Source organism: Oryzias latipes, chromosome 13, assembly GCF_053564925.1.
Source record: "Oryzias latipes strain Hd-rR chromosome 13, Olatipes_Hd-rR_3.1".
Classification (NCBI taxonomy): Eukaryota; Metazoa; Chordata; class Actinopteri; order Beloniformes; family Adrianichthyidae; genus Oryzias; species Oryzias latipes.
In genome coordinates, this window is record NC_136249.1 from 1,596,974 (window position 1) to 1,622,031 (window position 25,058).

The following is a 25,058-nucleotide window of genomic DNA, read 5'->3' on the forward strand; positions in this document are numbered from 1 at the left end:
CTTTACTGGGTACTTACATGGTACTTTTTGTGTCTACTCTGTACTTACATTGTACTTACTGTGTATTTATATGGTACTATTTGGTTCATACCTATGTGGTACATACTGGGTATTTATAATATTCTTACTGGGTATTTACATGTTGTGCAAAGGTGTCTTTTATGGTACTTACCACATGTAAGAACAAGGTAAGTACAAATAAAGTACCTTGACCTTTAGGTCTGCACTCGCTGCACGTTTCATGGTATTTACCATCAATTTACCACAGAAACTACCCCTTAAGTACAGTGAAACTGTAACTGTAAAAGAAAGTCAGCCCTATTTCCACTCAACTACATGGTACTTTCATTACTAAATACTGGGTATGTTCACTTGAATAGTACTTGGTACTTACCCCTTAAGTACACTGAAACTGTAACTGTAAAAGAAAGTCAGCCCTATTTCCACTCAACTACATGGTACTTTCATTACTAAATACCGGGTATGTTCACTTGAATAGTACTTGGTACTTACCCCTTAAGTACAATGAAACTGTACTGTAAAAGAAAGTCAGACCTATTTCCACTCTATTACATGGTACTTTCAGTAGTAAATGCCACTTATTACCTTCCCGTACAGTGTACATGAACACACTTGGTCTTCTGACCTCACCACATGAGACAATGCTAACCTGTTGGTAAGGGTAAAGTAACTACATTGTAAAAACATATTCTGGCCTGATTACTTCTTGTAACATGAGGCAAGTTTAAAGAGAAACAAGACAGCAGTGAAAACAACAATCTTTAATATGATACATGTCTGCAGCATACAAAGTGTCATCACAATGAAATAGGTTTTAAGTACAAAACAGTACAAAGGAGAATTCTAAAAAACACATTATTGGCCTGAGGGTCGTGCTTTTTGTCCAGTTTGGTAAAGGTGCAGGACTTCTTCAGGGTTTGTAACTGCAAGAAAATTCACAATATGAGCTCAAGTGAACATAAAAAGCATAACGACTTTGATGAAATACAAAATAAATTTTACTTATTTAATCATTTCTGTAATGAGTTTGATAAATCTCTATGAATTTTTTTATCGCTTTGACTGTAATGCTTGAAATTAATCAAGTACTATCCTCATTTAAAAACATGATAATAAATTATTCAAAACTTAACTTTTTTTAAATATTGTTCTAAAAATGAACTTTTTAAAATATATATTATATAATGTCAGGAAAATATGTAAAACAACAAGGCTAAATAATTAGTTTTAATACTAAAAACACCCCGAGTGTGTGTTTTTGTTAAGTATGGCAGGGGAAGTAAAGTTGCAAATTCCCAGCGCACTTGAATGCAGCACAACTACCCCCAAAGTGAACGTGCAGATTAATCCGGAGAACCTCGAGGCGCGCGCAACAGTTTGAATTTCTCTTCATCTGGCAGGTAAACCAGTGGTTTTTTTTTTTTAAATATTGGATAAATTACATGTAAATATTTAAACTGATCAAACTTTATAAAGAAGCTAACCTCGTGATTTCAAGCCGCTATCTCTGTGTTTGAAACGTGACTTAAGAGCCTGTCTACCTTGCTGCAATAATTTCAGTTATTTCATGTATACATTTTCAAAGTTTCTAATGAAAATCTACAAACATTTTTGTTACTTACCAGGAGAGAGGCAACTGTAAAACAAGCACGTAGCCTAAATGATAAAGTCTGTTGTTCTGTGGTCGTTTGACTGAGCGCACGTCTTTCTGGGAAAATCAAAGAAAGGCGTTTATTTAAAATAATGATGACGTACTTCCGTCTTTTTACCGCTTTAGATCAGCTGTGGTGAAGAAGACATCCCAGACGAATCCGTGAAGCCACAGGAGAGTAAGCTAAAGTAAGCTAAATCCACCAAGTGGACATATTATTTACATTAATGAAGTTTAAATGCCGTTTCCCCATTTTCTTTTCTTTCGCCGTTTTTATTTTATTTTTATTTATTTATTTATTTTCAAATATGATAGAGACAACAATACCACCCAACAGTGAATGTAAATGTTTGAAAATTAAAACATATTTTTGTGAATAACTGTGTTGAATTTGAAATTGCCTATTTATTTATTTTTTCCTTTTCTTTTACACTGCAATGTTTTTCATGCTAATGCAAATTGTAGGTGCGAATAATATTTATAAAGAATAAATACACACAGCAATTGCCAATTAAAACATTGCTTTTGTCATTCTTTGTCTAAACAAATTTGATTTTTTTATGGCAATTTTGATTTTTTTTCTTTGATTTCTTTTTTGTTGTTCTTGTTTATGTAACTAAAATATAAAGTTGTGAATAATTTATTGTCATGTTCATAAATGAGGATAATTGATTAATTTCAAGCATTACAGTCAAAGCTATAAAGAATTCACAGAAATTTATCAAACTCATTACAGAAATGATTGAATAAGTACAATTTATTTTGTATTTTATCAAAGTCGTTATGTTTTTTATGTTCACTTGAGCTCATATTGTGAATTTTCTTGCAGTTACAAACCCTGAAGAAGTCCTGCACCGTTACCAAACTCTGCTGAAAGAATTTTGATGGACAAAAAGCAGGACCCTCAGGCCAATAATGTGTTTTTTGGAATTCTCCTTTGTACTGTTTTGTACTTAAAACATATTTCATTGTGATGACACTTTGTATGCTGCAGACATGTATCATATTAAAGATTGTTGTTTTCACTGCTGTCTTGTTTCTCTTTAAACTTGCCTCATGTTACAAGAAGTAATCAGGCCAGAATATGTTTTTACAATGTAGTTACTTTACCCTTACCAACAGGTTAGCATTGTCTCATGTGGTGAGGACAGAAGACCAAGTGTGTATGTACACTGTACGGGATGGTAATACGTGTACATACCCAGCATTTACTACTGAAAGTACCATGTAATAGAGTAGAAATAGGTCTGACTTTCTTTTACAGTTACAGTTTCAGTGTACTTAAGGGGTAAGTACCAAGTACTATTCAAGTGAACATACCCAGTATTTAGTAATGAAAGTACCATGTAGTTGAGTGGAAATAGGGCTGACTTTCTTTTACAGTTACAGTTTCACTGTACTTAAGGGGTAGTTTCTGTGGTAAATTCATGGTAAATACCATGAAACGTGCAGCGAGTGCAGACCTAAAGGTCAAGGTACTTTATTTGTACTTACCTTGTTCTTACATGTGGTAAGTACCATAAAAGACACCTTTGCACAACATGTAAATACCCAGTAAGAATATTATAAATACCCAGTATGTACCACATAGGTATGAACCAAATAGTACCATATAAATACACAGTAAGTACCATGTAAGTACAGAGTAGACACAAAAAGTACCATGTAAGTACCCAGTAAAGTCCCATAGAAAGTACCATGTAAACACACTGTAAGTACCCAGTAAATTCCATAAAAAAGTACCATGTAAGTACCCTGAAAGTACCCAGTAGTTACACTATAAGTACCATGTAAATACCACTTAAGTACACTGTAAGTACTTTACTGTAAAAGAAAGCGTTACCGTTAGATCAAAGTAAAAGGTTTATCTTTCCAACATCCATATGGGGTCTTATCACCCTCTCACTGTAGAAAAAGTATTATCTGAGCTTCTTCATCCACTAAATCATCTTCAAATGGACACGCCATGCTGCTTCACCTCTCTGAAAACAAACTAACCTTCAACTAAACCTGCTCCAGACCAGGTTATGTTCAGAGCATGAGTTGCTATAGCAACCTGACATACCCTGAAACATACCTCCATTTCTGGATCCGAAAGCTGAGGTTATCAACTTCCTTAGCCTCAAACTTACCGTGGGAGCTAGTGTAACCAACTTCCTGGATCTTTTATTTTGGGAGAGGTGTGTCCCTCCCGGGTTACCCTAGAGATCAGGGGGAGTGGCAAGTTCAGAGAGTTTTTGTAAATAGGGGGAGAAGAAGAAGAATAAAGGGGTGGTGAGCGCATCCACTAAATGGCGGACCTGTTGTCCCGTGTCGTTTATGACCACAGAGTGAATGATTATTGAACCTCCCCCATCGCTCGGTTACACTGGTGGCAGCGGCTGGAGATTGCTTTCAGTGCAGCGAGGGTTAATGCAGCAGAGGCGCAGGAGAAACAGAAACTGTATCATGATGAAGACTCTCACCACAAGGGCTTTACAGAGGGTGCTCTGGTCTGGCTTAATAACCCAACAGAGGGCCGCACAAAACCCAGCACCGCACTGGAAAGGTCCCTATCGTGTGGATCAGGTTCTGGCTTCAGGTGCAGAGGCCGCTTTGACATATCGCATTGTCAACCCCCTGGATCTGTCGGAGCGGGCCCAGGTTGTTCATCATGACAGGTTAAAACGTTACACTCTTCCCCTGCCTGCTGGTTCCCCAAACGACAGTATGTCCACCCCGCCATCATCCTCTCCTTCGGCGGGTACTTCATTGGACCCCCCAGATAATGGTGATCCACCCCAACAGGGTCAGAGGGACGCGTTTGGGACAGCCCCTGCACACTCCCGCAGTGGTGCGTGCTCCAACACGTTATCAGGACTTTATTAGGATGTAACAATACAGGGTTATGTCACAGTGAAATTTTTGTTGGTGTTGTGAGGAGACTGTCAAATGTTGTTGTTGTGTTTTCCTTCCTTGAAAGATTCTGTTGAATAATATGCTGTTGGTTGGCAGGCAATGTTGTATTATTATTCAGACTTTTTTATTTTTTCCCTCTCCCTCCTGTGGTGGGAAATTTGCCTGTGGGTTCTGTAAACTCATGTTGTTCCTGTTTGGATGACTTTTGTTGGCGCCATATAGGGTCTCAAATGTTTATTTCTTAATTCATTTATTTTATTTTATTTTTTTTGCAATCCCCGGCCTGTTGCATTTCCTGTAGAAATTGTAGAAATGAGGACATTTCTTTTGAAAGGGTGGACGTATGTAACCAACTTCCTGGATCTTTTATTTTGGGAGAGGTGTGTCCCTCCCGGGTTACCCTAGAGATCAGGGGGAGTGGCAAGTTCAGAGAGTTTTTGTAAATAGGGGGAGAAGAAGAAGAATAAAGGGGTGGTGAGCGCATCCACTAAATGGCGGACCTGTTGTCCCGTGTCGTTTATGACCACAGAGTGAATGATTATTGAACCTCCCCCATCGCTCGGTTACACTAGCACAGGGGTCGGGAACCTTTTTGGCCAAGAGAGCCATAAATGCCACATATTTTGAAATGTAATTTCGAAAGAGCCATACAATAATGTAGTGTCCCTTCCCCACACTGAGGCACGGAGACTTAACCTCTTTTAAAGTTCTTTATTCTGGTTACTGCAGACCGCAGCAAACGCCGTACAATTAATTCAGCAACTCCTGAATCTATCCCGCTGAGACGAGAGCGCTTCTCCCAACTTTATAGTCCCTCACTGCCGCGTCAGCCCTCCCATTTCCCTTATTCGGCCCATAGCTGAACCCCATTGGTCCAAACTACCTAACAACAGGCTGAGCGACAGAACTGAGAGCCAATCAGATCTCTGCTTGACGCGTTCAATGAACTCCAGAACTTTTAACGCGGCTCAACAGCCATCCAACTCAGTCCGCGACAATTTGTTTAAAACTAAATATACAAGTGAATGTGTGCATTTGATTTAATTTCAACATTTTTAAAGTACAATAAGTCTGTGGATTCTTTTTAATAACATTGTTATGCTTTTGCTAATAAATGATGAGTATTTCTCGTAGTAGTTTTGCTGATGGTCTAGTCTGGTTGATACGTGGTGAGTTTCTGCTTCGTTCAGGCGTTGAGACTTTAAACGTGATCTTAGGTCTGAATGTTCTGTAGATGTGAGACAGACTGCTCACATGCAGACATGGAGCCAAACGCACACTCACAATGCAGTGAGTTTGGACAGTGGGTTTTACGTTTTTACAATCCCTGCGCGATTCACCTGCTGCCTGTCCCCACAACCCCTCACCCCCACCCTCTGCTTTCTCCCTCACACATCCCCGTCTCCGCATCTGCGCGCTCTTTCTCAGAGACGGGAGCGCGCAGTTTTAGGCACGTCAATTCACAGGTTTCCAGCTGGTACAAACTCTGTGAAATAATAGATAATAGTAAACTGATAATGCTGGCGCAGATTTCTCTCTCTAAGCACCGCTACTACTGCGCGCCTCTGGCATCGCATCGCACCCGAGAAGGACTGGTCTAATGAAAAAAAAAGTATAAGTAAAGATTTGTCTGCGAGCCACATGTGACCATCAAAAGAGCCATATATGGCTCGTGAGCCATAGGTTCCCGACCCCTGCACTAGCATAACCTGCTTTCTGGAATACCCCCCTGTTTAGAACCCCCCCCCCCCCCCTGCAGCAGTCATGCGTGCGGAGATGACGTCATGACGCTGTCCGGACGTTTTGTTTACTGTCTGGATGTGGAGGAGGGGGCGCTAACACCACGGATTTTCAATCAGTACACGTCTTTGGGGGAAAGAAACACTTCCGTAGTTGAGTGCTATCTTCACCTTTGACGTTTCTTTTTGTCATTTTGACTGCGTTTGTGACGGTGGGCCAGTTAGCACGTGCGCGCGAGGTACGCGCTGACCTGTATGCTAATGTTGACATCGCTAGAACAACAAGCTAGGAGGTAGGTTTCCTCACTTTCACATCAGGGAGTTTAGTGGTGTTTTTCCCTGTTTCCTCCGAGAGTTGAAGGCGGTAGGTGTGCGGTTAGAACGAATAAGAATGTAAACACTGCGCTGCCTCAGCTCTCGTCAATCAGCGTCCAGCTGCTGTTTAGTTAGTGTCGAGGCTCGTTTGATTTAACCACCTGACTGTCCGGCTAACTGTTGCTTCATGGGGTGGAGTCCTTTATTGGGATCGCCATGCTGGCTAGATTAACGTCAGGTATCGGTTCTCGGTGGAAACAGACGGCGGCAGACAAAATGGTGCTCAGGAGTTGCTGGAAGTCTCGCCACAAAAGCAGTCGGAGGACCGTAAACCCGGGACTGGCCGCGCTGCTCTGCTTCTGCGCGACCCAGTTCGTCTGCGCCGCGGGTCAGGTGGATGAAGCCAAGAAGTACGTGATCCAAAAAGACGCCGAGTTCGATGTGACCTACAATGGCACGGTGACCCACGACAACCAGACCATCTACGCCTTCAACCACACCATCTCGAGAAACAAGGTGAGTGCGGGGCTTCGGGGCGGGGGTCCACGCGTCGCCCCGCGCGGTGTCACCGTCTCTCCTCGTTTGACAGACGGAGGGGGTGCGCGTGACCGTGGACGTGCTGCAGCAGAGCCTGGAGAGTCCCATTCTGTTTGTGGTGCGGCAGAAGCAGGCTGTCATGTCCTTCCAGGTCCCTCTCAACCTCCGAGGACTGTGAGTTTGGCCTCTTTAAGCACATCTCATCCTCACACAGACCCTGACCTCAGTTCAACCCCACCGGGTTGAATATCCAGACATTTTCCTTTAAAAAAAATCTATTGTTAGGCTATCAACAAATGAAGTCGGTTTAGCTCGTGCTGGTTTGCGGCGCCTTCCGTCCGTGAAACTAGGGTTCAACTCTGGGCTGCTCCCTGTTCCCTTCTCTACCCCTGTGCCGGTTCCAAGCCTGGTTTGAGAAGGTTGCATCAGGAAGGGCATCCGGCGTAAAACATTGCCAAGTTTACCATGCGACTTGTTCGCTGTGGCGACCCCTGATGGGAGAAGCCGAAAGAGGAAGAAGTTAGGCTATCAACAAATATTTCACACAACAATTTCACTTGAGCAGAAATATAACTTCCAATAATCAATATGATAAATTCTTAAAATATAAAATAATTTATTAAAGACTTCTTATGGTTCAAAGAAGAGAATAAATTCATCTTGATAAAACGCTATTGTATTTTTAAAGTAGATATTGAGAAGAGGAATTTTGATTAACAATTTTATAAAAACTATGTCCAAAATGGCAAGTTTGTATTATTTATTTCCCCCCCAAAATGGCGTGATTCTAATGACTTTTGTTGTGATTTTCCACCTTCATTAAGTGCTTTTACAGTAACTAGTTAGTTTTGGTCATATTCTGCCGTTATTCCACATGCTCAGTGTGTTCAGGGCTTTGCTCAAGGACACTTTGACACTATGGCAGGCAAAATGGGAACAGACCCTTCAACCCTCCAATCAGAGGTTGGCCGCTGTACCTCAGCACCACAGCCAGCCCTTACCTAACATCTACTGCAGTAGATGTTGTGTAAACGCTGCTTGTGTCTGTCATAAACCTGCATGGAAGGTGATGACCAACCTCTGCCTTTTTAATCAGCATTTTCAATTTCTCTGTCCTGAAATCCTCCTGAGTGCTTAGTGGTTAAACAATTCTACGTTTTTGTGATGAGGTGAAGTGAAACATGACTTTACTTATTATTTGGACTTTTCAGCAGGTTCTCAGTAGTCTGATCTCTGTTTCATGTACTCGTGGCTGCGGTTGCGCAATAACAGGCACTTTGTGAGCCGGATCACTGATGAACTTTGGGCTTTCGTTTCCTCTTCTGAAATCTTCTGGATTAAAGCAAACAGTCTTACTGGAATAGTGCTGCCTCAAAACTTCCCATCTTCCACTGAAACCTTAAAATACTGTTTCCACAAAAGTACTAGAACAGTGGGACGTTTTGCTGTGTGTTTGTCCAGATATCAGAGGCAGTACCCGTACAAACATGTGGGCCGAACACTGTGCCAGCCTCCGACCCGAGCTGCTTCAGAAACCCAGTACTTCTTTGTGGACGTGTCCACCTTGTCCAGCCAGGGTACAAACTACCAGCTGCGAGTCAGCCGTGTGGAGAGCTTCACCCTGCAGTGAGTGACCAAGCAGCGGCAGACTGCTGCTTTTATGGCCAGCGTGATGCGGGGAACGTCTGTTGGAGTCAGCAGAACTCCTGCTACACTTTGACACCACCTTTCCTCCTCGTTACAGAACAGACAAGAGGTTCACCTTCAGTGCATCACCATCACAACCTCAGGTAAACATTCCCACCTGGTTTGAAATGTGTCCACTGTCAAAGAAAAGGCAAACACTTCCTGACAAGTCTGGATTTCTTTATTTAACCGTAAAATGAGTCCAGATCCGTTTGTCACTGTTTATTGGTTTTCATTCACAACACATTTTAGGAGCAAACCCTTTTTTTCTTCTTCAATAAAATCAATCTTTGCATCCAAAATGTTGGCCCCCTGTGTTTTGTGGGGGTGTCAGGTTCTTCTTGGAGGTTTATAGCGTTTGCTCTTTTAAAGCTTTGAAGACCCACTCCAATGAAAATGGAGGTTCTGCTGTTTTTAGCATCTTTTTGTGTCATTTGTCTGACAATGGAGGATATAGATAAAGACGTTTAAGCTTAAAATTGTCTTTCTGACTATTTCATTATTCAAATCATAGCGGATTAGCAGCAGACTGAAAAATGCTTTATCTGAGATGTAGAAAAAGTGCTGGAGGGGCCACAAGTTTCCTGCTCCACTCTGTTCTGATTCAATCATCAGTAGACGTCTAGATCCATGAACGGCTTTGTTTTCCGGGTCTCTGGAGTTTTAGCGCCAGTTTACAAAGAATTGTTTTTCTTGAATTACAATAAAAAACATAAAAGTTGTCTGTTTATCGGAGCCTAGCTTAAAGATGACGGATGTGGAGCGTTTGGTGAAGCTTTATTTCCAGGTAGGTTTTAAAACCAAAGGAATTCTGAACCTTTTGGTGAATTAAAAGTCTGATCATTAGGTGTCGGTCAAACGGAGTTTAAAATGTGAAATAAGGAGCTCAGAGACGCGTTTGGGGGAAGACGAGCGCTGCTTTATCCTCCTTTTTTACTCACAAACCCAGAAGTCCATCCTGACGTCATGAACCTGTCTCGCACAGAAGAAACACCAAAGCGGAAGGAAAAGTGTTCCATACGCCCCCTCCTCCAGGCGAAATGTCCTGTTTCAACACAAAGCAACAACGATGAGAATAATCTGTTAAACCGGCATATGAACCTTGAAAATGCCAAAAAGGGCTCCGCCGCAGACAGAAGCGTCTCACAGACGTAAGGATCTGGTCTCTGGTGGAGGAAGAAAGGAAACCGATGTCTTCAACGGCTGCAGAGATCCTGCAAGCCCCCCATCAATGAAGAAAACATTAACAGACCCAAATCAAACAGGAGCATCCAAATAATTTACCAATAAACATTCAGCTCACCCGTCACTCGCTGCTCACTTTGACTTCAACCTCGTAAAGTTGTGACTTTAAATCTTGTCATTTGACTTTTTTATTGATGTTTTTGGTGACCCTGAATTTCTGTGGGAGGATCTAAACTGCTATTTGTGTTGCAGCGCTGGTGTTCTGTTGGGGGTTCTGTCCTCTAAGCTTCCTGACACTGACAGCAGAGTTGATGCAGTGGCTGCATCGTCCCACATCCTGTGGCTGGAAACCAGCAGCACTTTTCTCAGCCAGAATGCAGTTTATCAGACTCATATTTACTTTAGGTCACCGTCACAAAGATCGTTGTTGGAGTAGTTTGTTGTTAAAGGACGACTAGCTACATTTTCCAAATATATTGTTTGAGCTCTACATTTAACAGGTGTGGAGAGAATTGTTGGGTCTGATGTAATTCTATGATTTTCCTAAAGTATTCTATAATTATTTAGACTGTTAAAAAATCTTTTTTATTTTTTTCCCTTTTAAAAGTTTTTCACTATTTGCTTTCACCCTGGTGAAAACTTTAGACTAATCCGTTTGCATTAATAGCTATAGAACCAAATCACAATACGGGTTTGTCTTGAGGGAAAAAAACACTGACAAATGCTAAACTAAGCTAAATTGTGATTTTTACTATCCAGTTGTGAAGAAATCAAGATTCCTTTGTTTAAATTCAGTCCAGACCATTTCAAAAAAGCAGGAATGTCTGAAGTCCTTTTGACATGAGCAGCAGATTAAATGGAAGATTTCTTTCCTTTTGATCACAGTAAAGGTTGACTGGAGAAAGGCTTCCTCTCAAAGAAGAGGAAGACACTTCAGCAGAACCAATCAGTGTTGGTTCTGCAATGACCCGTTGGGTTCTGAGTTTATGGACCGTTTTTTGACTCATCGTTCAAACTAATGAGCTTCTGAGTGGTGGGCAGGCTGTGGGCCTGGGACAACCCCCGTCACCCAGAACTGAGAGCTGTTTTCATGCTCCCCACTAGCCTACAGCCCCTTTGCACCCCAGAAATGGCGAGCAATATTGGAGCCGTCCATCCATCCAGTTCTGATCCAGATTCCAGCTCAGACCAGGAAAACAGAGACGTTCATGGATGTGTTTGTCTGACAGATGATCAGAATGGAGTGGAGCGGGAAGCTTTAAGCCCCGCCCAGAGTAATTTCTAAGCAACAAATAGAATCTTTTTCAAACTGCATTTTTTCATCTGCTCCTGATTCACATCAATCAGAATGCAAGTTTTGGCTCATTTTGTTTATCCTGAATGCCACCAAACATGTTAACAACAGCAAAAACACTATTTTTATCGACGACACACAAACAGGAGCCTGATGGCTGGAAGCTCCCTTTCTCGTCACATTTCAGTCAAGTAAGAAAATGTTTTGATGTTTTACAGGTGGTTAAACTTTGTGTTAAGGTTTTTTTATTTAATTTTGTAGAGCCTGGCTGCTTCTCACCTTCTGAACCCTCACAGTAGCAGGAAGTGTGCACTTAGTTCCTGCTTGGCTGCCTTTGTTTAGTGTTTGCCTAAGATGTCATGAGGTTGTGTCACAGCCTTTTTCATCTGACACTGTGTGTACAGTAAGAACAGAAGCAGAACAGGATTTTCACAATAACCTGCTGAGTAAACCTTACATGGTTTCTCACTGCTGGGTTCTGTTTTTCAGCAGTCTGTTAGTTTCACTGCTGGATATGTTCTCTCAGAAAACAAGACAATCCAACATGGAAAACAGAACCAGAGAGCTTAACAGATTAATTAGATGTCAGAGTGTAGAGTTAGTTTGTTTTATGTTGCAGAGGCGGGTGGGAACGTAGTATTAGAGAGGAATATGTCAAACTTTGTGTTGTCCATCCAAATGGAAATGACATGTTTTCAGGATGTTCATGATGTCAACACAGATATCAATTTAGATGCTTCAAATTCGGCGTCTTGACAAACTGGATCTAGCATTTTTTTGTTCAAACCAACCTCCTAAAGATGTTTTCAGGAAACTCTGGTCTCCCTTTGTTCTCTCTTCCAGTACTTTAAGTATGTCTTCCCAGACGGAGTGGACACCGTCATCGTCAAAGTCGACTCCGACATGAACTTCCCCTGCTCCGTTATGTCCATTCAGGATATTCAGGTACGGCAAAGACCGAGGTGGAGGGCTGCATAGAGGATGTAGGAAAGAACCTCAAGCATTCAGTCGCTCAGTCCAGTTCCATTTACAGTCGTTTGTTTTGTGAAATGAAACCCCTGGACTAAGTAGTGCAAACCCTTTCTGAGTATTTATTTCTCTTGATACGGGTCTGCTATGAATACATGAGGGGGGGTCTGGAACAGCTGTGAACATTCATGGACGGCTGACTGCAGGTCTGCCGATCGTGTGACTTATGTCAAGTTTTCTACTGACCTTTCCACAATCTGCTCATGTTGTTTTCATAGAACAGCAGATCCTGTTTTTGTTCATGCTCATGTTATGTCCTCTTTACCTTCTTTAAATGATTCAGAGAATTGGAAATCACTTAAATGTTGGCTTTGTTCCCCAACATTTGTTTCTTGGTACTGACAGCTGACTCTCCTCTTTTTCATAAATGTGATCTTGGTTTGATGAAAGCTTTTGGCTCATAAATATCAATGGTGGTTTTTTCAATGGTTTTAACTTTGAATCAGTCTTACCTTTTTAGCATTATTTCATTCTTTTTTTGTCTGTAATTCTTTAACTTTTTTAAAGCTAATTTAGCCTTTAACACGTGTATTATCTGTTTCCATATTAATTGGCTTTTCTTAATATTTTTGGTGTGTTGGATATTTATTAGCATCTAGCTTGGATTTTTAAATTAATTCCAAGTGACTAAAAATTACATTTTTCAGCAAATATTGCATCTACAGGTCCACGCGTTTTTCAATGAACATGTCTTTTTTGTGTGTTGAACACTGTTCCCCCGTGGATTTGCGTTTCATTAATCGCAGTTTCACGTAGTCGCTGATTTTTGACTCCTCCAGATCATCACAAAACTTCAGACAACGAACGCATGACGCTTGTATGAGACTTTCATGAATTCAGTTCCACTGAACAGCCGGTTCCAGTGGTTCCTGAATCGCTGGGACCCAAGTTTGTGCCCCTGAACGGAGAAATGACATCAGCTGACTCAGAAGCTGCCTTAAATGATCCTGATACGCTGAGGAAGACGATCACAAAGAAGAATGATCATGAATGAATCAATGAATGATTGAATGGATGGATGATTGGATGGATGGATGGATGGATGGATGGATGGATGGATGGATGGATGGATGACTGAATGAATCAGGCTGTTCTGGAAGAAGTGACGCTCAAATGGTACTTCAGGACCTCTGACACTTAACTGAAGGAGGAATCACGGACCCCTGGTTTTAAGGCACAGCGACGCTCCTATTGTGTGTTATAAAGTATGCTACAGCCTATTGATCTGAATAAAAACAATTCTATGTAAATGTTTTACAAAGCATCAGAAATGTTTCAGAAGGGTTTTGATGAGGAATGATCGGTGACGGACATTCTTCAGGCGCTGGGGTGGGTGGGTTGGTGGGGTTATTCTTCATATTGGTGGATTTGGCCTATTTGCGGGTGTCTCTGGTCCCTGACCCTCGTGAATATGGGGGGGGGGGTACTGTATTTGTTTTGTAGCTAACCTCAGCCTGATTGACAGGGATAACCTCTTTCAGCTCTGGAGTTGTCATCTTTGTCTTTCTTGTCTGCGTAGTGTCCTGTCTATGATCTGGACAACAACGTGGCCTTCATTGGAATGTACCAGACCATGACTAAAAAAGGTGCCATCACCGTGCAGGTACTCTTCACACCAGGCCAAAGCAGATGTTTTCTAAAAGGAATTAGAAGTTGTGTGAAACAAACCTTCTGCTTTTGTTTCACGCTGTAATCCAGAGAAAAGATTTTCCCAGCAACAGCTTCTATGTGGTGGTGGTGGTGAAGACGGAGGATGAGGCGTGCGGCGGTCCGTTGCGGCTGTACCCTCTACGACCCGATGAGCTGATCGATGCTGGGAATCGCAGCAAAGTGCTGGATGTGTTGGTCTCCAGAGCCATCAGCTGTGAGTCGCTTTTCTGTAAACGTTTCAGCAGACGCTAAACCTTAAACCTCAAACTTTGGTGGGAAAGAAATGGATCTAAACATGAGAGCCAATCAGTTTGACACAGCAGAGCTGACTACTGAACACCTTTATGTTTCTACAAATCTGCTCTGCATCTTTATTATGCATCATTTTTATTTCACCTTTATTTATTCAGATTAAGAAAAACAGGTATTTTCAACTGTGGCCTGGCAAAAGGAGCTACAGGAGACAGAAAGAACCAGGATAAAACAGCAATTATCAAAATAATTAAACTCATTAAATCATTAGAATCTTAAAAGCAACATTTTCTTTAAAATGATCATTAAGATTCTTTTTGGAAATAATTGTTTTGTGAATGACTCCAGTCTCTGGGTGCTGCAGACTGAAAGGATAAAGAATCCAACGAGGAGTTTGGTTGGATGGATGGATGGATGGATGGATGGATGAATCCATCATGAACCGCTGAATGTCACATCCAGTGTAGTTCAGTTCAGTGCAGAGCAGAGGCTGCAGTGGGGGGGTTGCAGGGAGCATTTGTTCAGCTCAAATGGGAAAGCAGGTTCTGTTTTTCCAGCAAATGTTCTTTAGCTGATCTGTGAAGGACATCACCGTGATCAAACAAAGGAGCGGCTGGGTATGGGTCATTATTTAGAAAAATACTAACTTTACCCAATAAAAGGCAAAACCAAACTAATCTCAACACTAACAGTCTTAAGATTATGTTAGGAAAAACCCTTCAGATTTGCTCTGAAGGTGACTGAATCTTTCTTTAAAAATGTGTTTGTGGCCTGAAGAGATGAACTTCAGCTTCTGTCAAATAAGGGTCAACTCAGCATTTTAAGAGAGTTTCAGTTTAAAACCTGACAGTTAAAGACAACACAGGATGTTGACAGTTGTGTAGGTGTTGTGTAAAGACAGCTAAACCAGTTCACTTCCATCCCAGGAAGAAAAAACCACAACCTTTTATCATTTATGGATGGTTGTAAATATGAAATAACCGTTTTGGGCACGGTGCCTTTTTTTAACCGTCTTTGTGCTCCTGAGGTTTTGTTCCGTTGTTCTGTTTGCCCTCAGAGTTTTTCTGGTTTTGTTGGTCATATTTCTGTAAAGTTACTCCTCGCTGCTGTACAACAGTAGACGTCCCAAACACAAAACCTGACTGTAGCTCTCCTGATTTCTTCAGGATCTACAGGATATCTAAAGGAAAAACGCTGGGATTGTCGCCTCCATCAAACTGTCCCCCTCCCATCATCTTCTGATCCATTTCCTGATTGTGGTCTTTAGAATATGATGCTGCTGTTTGAGCCTAAAGCAAAACCTGTGGTTTTCTAGGACACAGTTTCTGCAGAGCAGCAGGAGTTCATCAGAAATACCCTATGGCTTGTTGGCGGGGCAGTTGGCACAGAGTTTCCTTGGCCCTCTTCCCCTCTCTGTTGCTGAGAGCTGTCTGTTTACATGCTGTCCCGCTAGCGGGGAGCGTGTGGTCCGCCCAGCGCATTTTCTACGTCACAAATACGATCTTCTTCAAACTGCAAGGCCAAATGTCAGAAAAAATCTACTAGAACTTCTTATAAACACCATTTTTGTTCATCCCAGCGGATCTTTAAGTAGAAGTACGGAAACTAGGCAGACCTTCCAAGGTCACGTGTTTATTGGTATGTGACCCAGTGATGTATAAAAGACCAGACTGATGGGAAAATGCGTTCTGACCATTACCCCATTTGCCCCTCCATCAGACTATGATGCTGGTGGGGTAAAAAGCCCAAAAGGATCATCTGTGATCCGGTTATGGTATTTATATGGTTTTGAGGAATCTGAGTAACACACTGCATTTATCAGAGTCATTCCTCATTATTTTATCAGTCTTTGTAAATAAAACACCTGGAAATACTCACAGCAAATGGGCGTGGCGGTCACAGTGGGAGTGGCAGAAAGCACGGACCAGGAGAGCCGACTGTCCTGTTTAGAGCCCTGAGCTCCTCCTCCTTCCTGACATGTGATGATTGCAGGAGTCTGAAGGCTTCCAGCTATCAGACGCTGGATCACTGCGCTCATGCGTGCACGTTTCTCCACAGCTGACACCTATGTGATGGGCGTGCTGTTCTGCCTGGGCATCTTCCTCTCCCTCTACCTGCTGACCCTGCTGGTGGCCTGTGTGGAAAACAAGCGGTAAGTGTCAAACGCCTTCTCCTTCGTTCTGTGGGCTGTGGACACATTCATTATCACCTCCTTCTTATCTGTGCGAGATGGCGAGTCACTCCATGTAACTGAAACCCTGCGAGTGCAGATGAAGGCCAAGCCTGTGGGGATTGTGTTGTGAAGCACTTGGAGGTGACAGATCTGCAAGTTGGCGTTTGAGCCGAGAAAGCAAAATCCACTTTAACCTCACATAACGGGGGGGGGGGGGTTATCCCTCCAGCAGACAATGCTTCATCGCTGCATGTTTTTGGTTTTGTCTCCTATGGGGCTAAAAAGGTGTTTTAATGTTTAAACGAAGGTTTAACAAAAGTTTGGGGGCCCAAATATCCTGTTTGTAAAAAAAAAATACAGCTTCGGTTTTATTTTACCTGAGACCACATGTCCAAATGCACAAGTAGAGGCTGGAATGGTAATGAAGCCCACTGAGACGACTATTGTGGTAAATATTGGGCTTTATAAATCCAAATGAATAGAATATGAATTAGCTTCATCTGCTGGAGTTCATGCTCATCCCTCTGTTTGGTGCAGAATGAACCGGAGGAGGGAACTGTTGCAGATTCCTGCGGATCTGTCGCCTGCAGAGAAAGGTAACCCAGCAACCCATGATGATGATGATGGTGGTGATGATGATGAACATGTTCCAGAGAGAGAACCTGCAGGCTGCGGAGATGACATCTGCACATGTTCCTGTTGATCTCTGTAATGTAGATTTATGTGTTGATGTCCCCCCCCCCCCCCATGCTGATGCATGGTTCAGCCTCTCTTCTTGGAAAGAGCGGAGACGGTACAGCAACACTTTTTCTTCTCTCGTGCATTTTTAGGCCGTCCTTCACCCCTTTGGTTGCCTGCTTAGACTTAGATTACCCATAATTCCCTGTTTTTAGAGGCTTTAAAGTCCCACTCTGATCATCGTTTGAAGAGTACTCAGAGGTCTCTGAAGTGTAACGATGATGCCGTTTTTGACCCCAATAAAATAAGGACATAGTTTCTGCAGAGCGGCAGGAGTTCCTTAGATATCCACGTCTGAGATGTGGGCGGGACTGTTGTCATGGAGCAAACCCCCCCATTTCTCCCCATTGCTTGCAGCCCGCCAGGTGTATTTCCTACGCAACATATTGAATCTGTTGAATCTGTTTCAAACGTGGTTTTTTCATCTGCTCCTGATGTACAACGATTTGAAAAAAGACATTATCAGAAATGTGATTGAAGCTTAATTTCCTTCAGATATGTCCTCACCATCTTCATCAGAGAGGGGCTTTAAAAACTCTAAAGAACCATTAGGAGGAGAACGCTTTTCGTTTCCTGCTCTGCTTTGTGGTTGTTTTTTTGATGACCCTGACTCATCGGCTGCCTTTGATGCACAGCCAGTGGCGGCTTTTAAACGCAACGATGTGTAATTCTACTGCACAACATAACAGCTCAGCAGAATTCATTTAGACAGCTCTGCCTGCTGCTGCTGTGCCTCCTCGGCTCGATGCTGCCCCCTGGTGTGCGGTAGCTGCCACGGCTTGTCTGGCGGCCGCAGGGCTCGCCGTGTTTCCTCTGTCACTGTTTCTGTGAGCCATTGATTCTCTCAGATGTGTTTTAGTGTCGTGAAGACACAAAAAAGCTTTCAGACACCAGCTGTGCAGATGTGGTTTGTTTAACGGATGTGTTTTTGTCTTCAGGGAAGACTCCAGCCTCGCCGTATGAGTATGGCTCCTTTGGTGGGTTTTGCGCCGATTCTTTCATGTTTTTTTGAGTGAAGACAGAACAAACTGACCGGTTTAATGTGAAACACAACCGTGTCCGATAACAGAAGAACCTAACAAGTCAGTCATTAAGACAGACACCATGAACTTTATTGAACCGACCGGTTTAATGTTTTGCAGCCGACACCGGGAGCACGCTGGGTTCAGAGCCGGTCACGGACAGCGTCGCCTCCACCGACAACAACTACGGATACATGGGTATGCGGGTGAACCCCCCGGTCTCCCCGGCCTGCGGTTCTCCGCGAGCGCCGGCCGTCCCTCACTGCTTCTCTGTTTGTTCACTAGGACAGGAACCCTTCAAACGTCGGCCAATCCTCAATCACCTTCACCACATAGCCGTCCGCATCGGTGACGCACGGCCGCGCCCTTCCTCCAATCAGATTCAGTCTCCACCAATCAGCTCACTCTTGATCCGCACGCTAATAAAGCATGAAGGCTCCGAAATTTAAAATGATCGAAGTCGATGAATCAAGCTCAAATAGAAAGTCGTTAGAGATCAGAGATTGGTCCGATTTGCTGTGAACTTGGTCAAATCCCGTCTACAGCCCCCTTTAGGTGTGGCGGGGGTCTCCCAGCTGAAAGCTCCTTCTGCTCCTCTCCTCTCCTCAGAGAGATCTCTGGACAGCATCGCACGAAGCAGACAGGAGTCCCTGAGCTCCGTGGAGGAGGAGGACTACGACACTTTAGACGACATCGACTCGGACAAGAACATCGTTCGCACCAAGGTCTGTTTCCTTCAGCCAAATGCATTTGCCGTAACACAATAAGTGACTTTTTTAAGTTTGAAGTCTTTGTTAAAGTGGTCTTTTTCCTAGGACATAGTTTCTGCAGGGCAGCAGGAGTTTATTAGAAATTCCCCTCTCAGTCGAGGGTTTAGGCTGACATGGAGCAATCCCGCCCCCTCCTGTGTTTTTTATCTACTGTATGTCCTCCACCGTTGGAAAAATGCCACAAGATCATGGTGGGGGTGGGTCTTTCATGAAGAGGGAGTTCAGGTGTGACGCCTCATGAATGATGTTTTCTCTGTCCAGAAGTACCTGTCTGTGGCTGACCTGTCCCGCAAAGACAAGAGGGTCCTCAGCAAGAAATACCAGATCTACTTCTGGTGAGGCCGCCTTCCAAAGCCACACATCCAAATGATTGCTGTGTTTTTAGGAGTTCCTCCGTTTTCTCTGCTGTTTCAGTGTAGGAGGAGGGAAACATTCTCTCAGTAGGATGCAGCAGCGTAAACCAAACCTTGTATGTTTCATGAATATTTACATGTTCTCTGTAGGAACATCGCCACTATTGCCGTGTTTTATGCTCTGCCGGTCATCCAGCTGGTCATCACCTATCAGACGGTACATTTTCTGCAGATATGAGGCTAAAAATGTGTCCCACCTGCTGATGGAACAGTGGTATCAGTCAGCTCTGTGGATTCTTGCTCTCCAGGCTGTTAACATCACAGGAAACCAGGACCTCTGCTACTATAACTTCCTGTGTGCCCATCCGCTGGGGGCTTTAAGGTGCGCTGCTCTCTTGTCATGGCTGTTCATGCTGCGGCTAAGGCAGTTCACTCTGACTTCTCTTCTGCCGTCCTGCACAGCGCCTTCAACAACATCTTCAGTAACCTTGGTTACGTGATGCTGGGACTCCTCTTCCTCCTCATTGTGCTGCAGAGGGAGATCGTCCACAAGCAGGCTCTAGATCGCAACGACCTCAACGCGCTGGTGAGCATCAAACTGCAGCAGACGGCGGATCCGAGTTCTTGGTTTAATCTGCTTCGTCTTCTCAGGAGTGCGGCATCCCCAAACACTTTGGACTGTACTATGCTATGGGAACTGCTCTGATGATGGAGGGCCTGCTCAGCGCCTGCTACCATGTTTGCCCCAACTACACCAACTTCCAGTTTGGTAAGTTTAGAATGGCAGCAATCCAAGAGCCACGAGGAACATAGACTGAAGACCAGGGCTGAGGATTGGTGGATTCATTCATTCATTCATTCATTCATTCATTCATTCATTCATTCATTCATTCATTCATTTGAATTTGCTTTTTTGGATGATTTCATTTTGGTGAAAGTGCAGATAGAAGCAAGAAAAGAGGAGCTAACTCTAGCTCACGTGCCCCCCCACCCTGTAACTTCTGCTAGATTCCTCCGTGTAGCTTCAGTTTGAGCTGGTGAAGCAGCAGAACATGAGGATTTGAACAGAACAGAACTGCAGGCTGAACCTGACAGATGAACAGAAGGTTGACTAAGGAGGCCGTTCAGCGCCTCAGAGGAACATTAGCCGTGTTTATGTAGCTTCAGACTCCGTCCAAGAAGCAGCAGAGAAGCAGCTGTGAGCCTTAAGAAGAAAACATGTTGAAAAAAGCTTCCAGACACTAAAGAGATGAGAACAGACAGACAGAACTCACCAGAAAAACAAAGACCGGTCCACTAAAGGCCTGAAAACTCCTCAGAGGCAGGACTTCTCTATTGACAAAGAGGCTTTGGCTCTGCACGGTGGTGCAGGATGTTCTGGATCTCCTATTTTTAGGAAATGTTTTCCTTCATTAGCGACTGAAGCAGAATTGAGTGCAGCATAGCCTTCATTCTTTTTTCGGGAAACTTCTTGAACTGGGTTAAGTGTTGAGTGCGTGTATTCAAACAGAGAAGTAGAAGTTAAAGTTATAAAAGCTTGATAATTGACCTTTCATGTGTTTTTGTTTGAGTTCATTCATTTGATGAATGGACCTCTTAGAAACAAAATGTGGGTTTGGACCTGCGTGTGCTGAACGTTTCCCCCTCCATCTTGCAGACACGTCCTTCATGTACATGATCGCTGGACTCTGTATGTTGAAGCTGTATCAGAAGAGGCATCCGGACATCAACGCCAGTGCTTACACCGCCTACGCCTGTCTGGCCGCCGTCATCTTCTTCTCCGTGATCGGAGTGGTACGCACACGCAAAGACCCACACACAGACCTTCACGCACACGCCAAACGCAGCTCTCTGCCTGTCCAGGTCTTTGGGAGAGGAAACACCGTCTTCTGGATCGTTTTCTCTGTCATCCACATACTGGCGACCCTCCTGCTCAGCACGCAGCTCTACTACATGGGCCGATGGAGGCTGGGTGAGACCCCCGCAGGAACCAAACGCATGCATGCCTCACAATCCACACGTGTGGCCAAAAGTCTCATTAAGGACAGAAAAATATCCACGCTGTTCTGATGATAACTTGGATGATTTATAAAAAATCAATGAAACCGTTCAGACGCACTGCATTGTGGGATGTATTTGCCTAGCCCAGTGAGCGTCGTAGCACTCTAGTTTTATTTCTTGGGGAGTAGATTCTGGGATGGTAGATTCAGAGTCGCCAACCAGATGGCGAGCGCGGCATACGAGGGATTGGGACAACCGCGGAGCTTTTGGAACAGTTTTCCAGCTTAGTGAGGGAGCTAACGCTCTCATTGAATCTTCATTTAGAGGTTTTTGTAAAAGGTTAGTGTCTAGAAAATTTACGTTTTTAGTTTAGTGTATTTTCAAATCAAAAACTCCTTTTGTGAAGGCGTTTCTGCTTTTAAGTGTGTGTGTTTTTCCGTGTGTGCATCAGACTCGGGCATCCTGCGCAGGATCGTGTACGTCATCTACACGGATTGCATCAGACAGTGCAGCGGTCCCATGTACATTGTGAGTAAAGACCATCAGGTTCCTTTGGGATGCTGCCAGCAGCCGTTTTGAAATCCCGCCTGTGTGACCCGTGTCTTTCAGGACCGCATGGTTCTGCTGGTGATGGGAAACATAGTCAACTGGTCTCTGTGAGTGAACAGCAGCTGGCATGGACTCGTGCGGAGCACCTTTTCCAAACGTTGTGTGTTTTTTGGCTGCAGGGCGGCGTACGGCCTCATCCAGAGACCGAATGACTTTGCTTCCTACCTGCTGGCCATCGCCATCTGCAACCTGCTGCTCTACTTTGCCTTTTACATCATCATGAAGGTCTGTGGCGCCGTGAGGTTGAAGAACAACAAAGGCAGATTGTGTGATGAATTTTGCATTTGCAGCTGCGCAGTGGGGAGCGGATCAAGTGTCTGCCTCTGGTGTGCATCCTCTTCACGGCGGTGGTGTGGGGCTTCGCTCTGTACTTTTTCTTTCAGGGTCTCAGCACCTGGCAGGTCAGTGTCACGCAGATCCACGCAGACGGCGTCCTGAGTTCTTGGTGTTGATTATCCGCATTCCTCCTGACAGAAAACGCCGGCAGAGTCCCGTGAGCATAACCGGAATTGCATCCTGCTGTCGTTTTTTGACGACCACGACATTTGGCACTTCCTGTCGTCCATCGCCATGTTTGGATCCTTCCTGGTACGAGCATCCATGTGGAGCAGAACCGAGCTTTCATGCTTGCGTGTCGTGAATGATCGATTCTCCTGTTCTCCTCCAGGTCCTCCTGACCATGGACGACGACCTGGACAGCGTCCAGAGAGACAAGATCTTCGTCTTCTAGACGTGTCTGGTCCTCTGCCGTCCTCTCTGCCTTAGCCACTTTTGCCCTATCGGTTGTCTCTTGACTGCATCTCCTCCGTGTTTCAAAGCACAGCCAGTGGCCTGACGGTGAACACAGAGCTCCGCCTCTCGTAGGCAGCCAGGGGAGGGGCCGACCCCCCGGACTGCCTTCTTTGGACACTTTTTGTGCCAACGGTGAGCGGATGGCTGTGGAAGTGTGTCCTGGACCATACTGCTGTAATGGATGCTGACCTGCTGCTGGGGACAAAGATCCAGTTTAACCCGTCCATGTTTCCCTAACGGAGGAGCATTTTGTACTTCCTGTGTGTGTGTGTGTGTGGGGGGGGGTGTGTGTGTGTGGGGGGGGGGGGGGTGTGTGTGTGGGGGGGGGGGGGTGTGCATGAATCCTGTCCAGTTTGTCCTGTGGCCTTCAGTTTTGAAGTCATGTTCGTCATACTGTGCTGGTTTTTTCCTCCTGATTGGAGAACATTGATGATTGTACTTCTTGACTGCCCTCGTGTACCACAAAGAACGTACTGTTCTTGCACTTTTCTGCATTCAAATGAGCGTACTGTCAGATGTTGTAATGAGCGGTTACTGAATAAAGTCTGCTTTTCTGAGGAGCCATGTTTCTACGTCCCAAACGGTCTGCGGATGAACACGGGAATGTCGGCCTGCAGGACTAACGCACAAAACCGTCGAACGCCGTAAATGGCGTTTACTTGTATAGCGCTTTTCTACCTACAAGGCCCAAAGCGCTTTACAGTCACAGACCCATTCATTCGCTGGTGGCAACTTCGCTGCCGAACGCTGGCGGGAGGTTGGCGCCAGGCAAAGTGGGGTTCAGTGTCTTGCCCAAGGACACTTTGACTCATGGGTGTGCAAGGTAAGAATCGAACCTGCAATCTTACGATCATGGGTCGACCGCCCTGCTGCTGCACCACATCCGCCTGACCATTTTGTATGGTTGTAAAAGCTTGCATAGCTGTGCGTAAACACGAGTTTTAAACGTGGGATCCTGAAACGCGCGTACATGCACACGTACCAAGCCTGTTCATTGGATTGGTGGCTGGAGCGCGTAGCAGAGGCCGGTCTGAACGTCGCCAAACAACCAAATGGAGTCACTTCAGCCGCCATTTTTTCAAGAAACGATCACTGCCGCGTTGAAACCAGACGACGTCGGTGAGCAGCGATTGGTCCGAGTCATTGTTTCTATGGCAACCAGTCTCTCCAATCAGGAGTGTTGACGGCCGTCAATCAAATGTTTCAAACTTTCGAGGGGGGCGGCCAGCAGGCACCACCTATTTCTATTATAGCATCTGATTGGTCAAATTATACCTTGAATAAAGAAAAAAAAAAAAGAGGTTTATCAAGAACGTGTGTCAGCAGAAAGGTACTTCCTGTTGGGAACACAGGACGGGATAGGGGCTGGGAGGTAGAGGTTTCAGTGCGGTTCTCATAAACCGTCAATAAATGAAAACAATGAGGCCAAGGTGGAGTTCAGGATTTGACACGGGTCAATACCTAGAATTAACCCTTGAGCTATCTTAGATGACCCCCCCCCTTCCATTGAGGTGTTCTCCCTACCATGACAAAGGTGGATAAAGGTGGAAAGATTTCATGTAATCCATGGACACCAGTGAAGATCACAAATCATTGAAGAAAAAAGGTTCAGAGCACTGTCTAGTGGGTCTAGATCAGTATTTTTCAACCTTTTTTGAGCCACGGCACACTTTAAACCTTGACAAAAATCCCTCTGCACACCAGCATCCAAAAATTAAAAAAGGAGAAACTCATTGTCTGTATTAATCTACAGCTCCTCCTCAATCTCACATGCATGTTTGTGATAATTATTGTGGCAGGAAAAGCTGGAAGCTGCAGCTGTTTTTTCTAAAAGATGTAATAAAAGTTAAGTTAGAAGATTTAAAAACTGGTTGATGTGTGTTTGTTGTGGTTTCAAGACGTTTAACTGGGAAGACTTGTGCGCTGAGACGCTGTCACTTAACCCAATACATCATGGGAGATGTAGTGCAAAAAAACTGCTGCTGATGGCAGACAGACTCTCGTCTCTGAGCTTCATTGTTTTGTTCACTTGTTCCACGGTCTGACACCGGATTCTGTGGAAAGCTACACCGCTAAAGACGAGCTTTAGCTGGTATTTTTGTTGGAACTGAGAGACTTTATGAACAGAATCAGAACAAGGAAGTGAGGACTTTAACAACTTCTGATTGGTCAGACTGATGCGGCTAAATTGTGGTACCGTCATTCTTAGTAACCCTTGTGCTATCCTAGGCACTTTACCATTGGGAGTTGGGTCATCTAGACCCACTAAACAGTGCTCTGAACCTTTTTTCTTCAATGATTTGTGATCTTCACTGGTGTACATGGATTACATGAAATCTTTCC

The 25,058-nt window shown here is 44.1% G+C and overlaps 1 protein-coding gene and 3 long non-coding RNA genes across 14 annotated transcripts; 2 read left to right on the forward strand and 2 right to left on the reverse strand.

Moving 5' to 3' along the window:
• Positions 1-767: 767 nt before the first annotated feature.
• Positions 768-1,761, reverse strand: LOC144981379 (uncharacterized). Its single transcript, XR_013647047.1, has 2 exons — positions 1,644-1,761; positions 768-944 (listed from the first exon to the last, which is right to left on the reverse strand). It is a non-coding gene; the product is annotated as an uncharacterized LOC144981379 (long non-coding RNA).
• On the forward strand, positions 1,328-2,697 carry LOC144981378 (uncharacterized). Its single transcript, XR_013647046.1, has 3 exons — positions 1,328-1,421; positions 1,799-1,860; positions 2,502-2,697. It is a non-coding gene; the product is annotated as an uncharacterized LOC144981378 (long non-coding RNA).
• A 3,645-nt stretch (positions 2,698-6,342) lies between these two features.
• sidt2 (SID1 transmembrane family, member 2) lies at positions 6,343-23,275 on the forward strand. Of its 11 annotated transcripts, none has more exons than XM_078929343.1 (27): positions 6,343-6,602; positions 6,886-7,140; positions 7,214-7,335; positions 8,623-8,787; positions 8,906-8,951; positions 12,170-12,271; positions 13,875-13,958; positions 14,054-14,219; positions 16,316-16,409; positions 16,968-17,026; positions 17,197-17,223; positions 18,107-18,145; positions 18,311-18,538; positions 18,800-18,915; positions 19,222-19,295; positions 19,464-19,530; positions 19,622-19,695; positions 19,776-19,899; positions 19,965-20,082; positions 20,971-21,107; positions 21,177-21,285; positions 21,766-21,842; positions 21,924-21,970; positions 22,043-22,148; positions 22,214-22,324; positions 22,398-22,511; positions 22,591-23,275. In XM_078929343.1, the coding sequence occupies exons 2-27, from the start codon at positions 6,901-6,903 to the stop codon at positions 22,651-22,653; spliced, it is 2,709 nt and encodes a 902-aa protein (XP_078785469.1). In that variant the 5' UTR covers positions 6,343-6,602; positions 6,886-6,900; the 3' UTR covers positions 22,654-23,275. The 11 variants fall into 11 exon arrangements, 9 of the variants coding, with proteins under 9 accessions (XP_078785469.1, XP_078785470.1, XP_023817214.1 ...); XM_023961446.2 differs by having other exon boundaries at positions 6,355-7,140; positions 18,311-18,388; positions 18,476-18,538; XM_078929344.1 differs by lacking the exon at positions 17,197-17,223 and having other exon boundaries at positions 18,311-18,388.
• Positions 14,312-16,316, reverse strand: LOC110016274 (uncharacterized). The gene is made up of 2 exons (XR_002291599.3): positions 16,136-16,316; positions 14,312-14,833 (listed from the first exon to the last, which is right to left on the reverse strand). It is a non-coding gene; the product is annotated as an uncharacterized LOC110016274 (long non-coding RNA).
• Positions 23,276-25,058: the final 1,783 nt, after the last annotated feature.

Excerpts from the sequence above, each read along its gene's own strand:
- sidt2 (XM_078929341.1), top strand. The coding sequence starts at position 6,841 with ATGCTGGCTAGATTAACGTCAGGTATCGGTTCTCGGTGGAAACAGACG. Across the intron at positions 8,952-12,169 it reads CATCACCATCACAACCTCAG|TACTTTAAGTATGTCTTCCC; the intron begins GTAAACATTCCC and ends TCTCTCTTCCAG. Across the intron at positions 21,843-21,923 it reads GCAGCGGTCCCATGTACATT|GACCGCATGGTTCTGCTGGT; the intron begins GTGAGTAAAGAC and ends CGTGTCTTTCAG.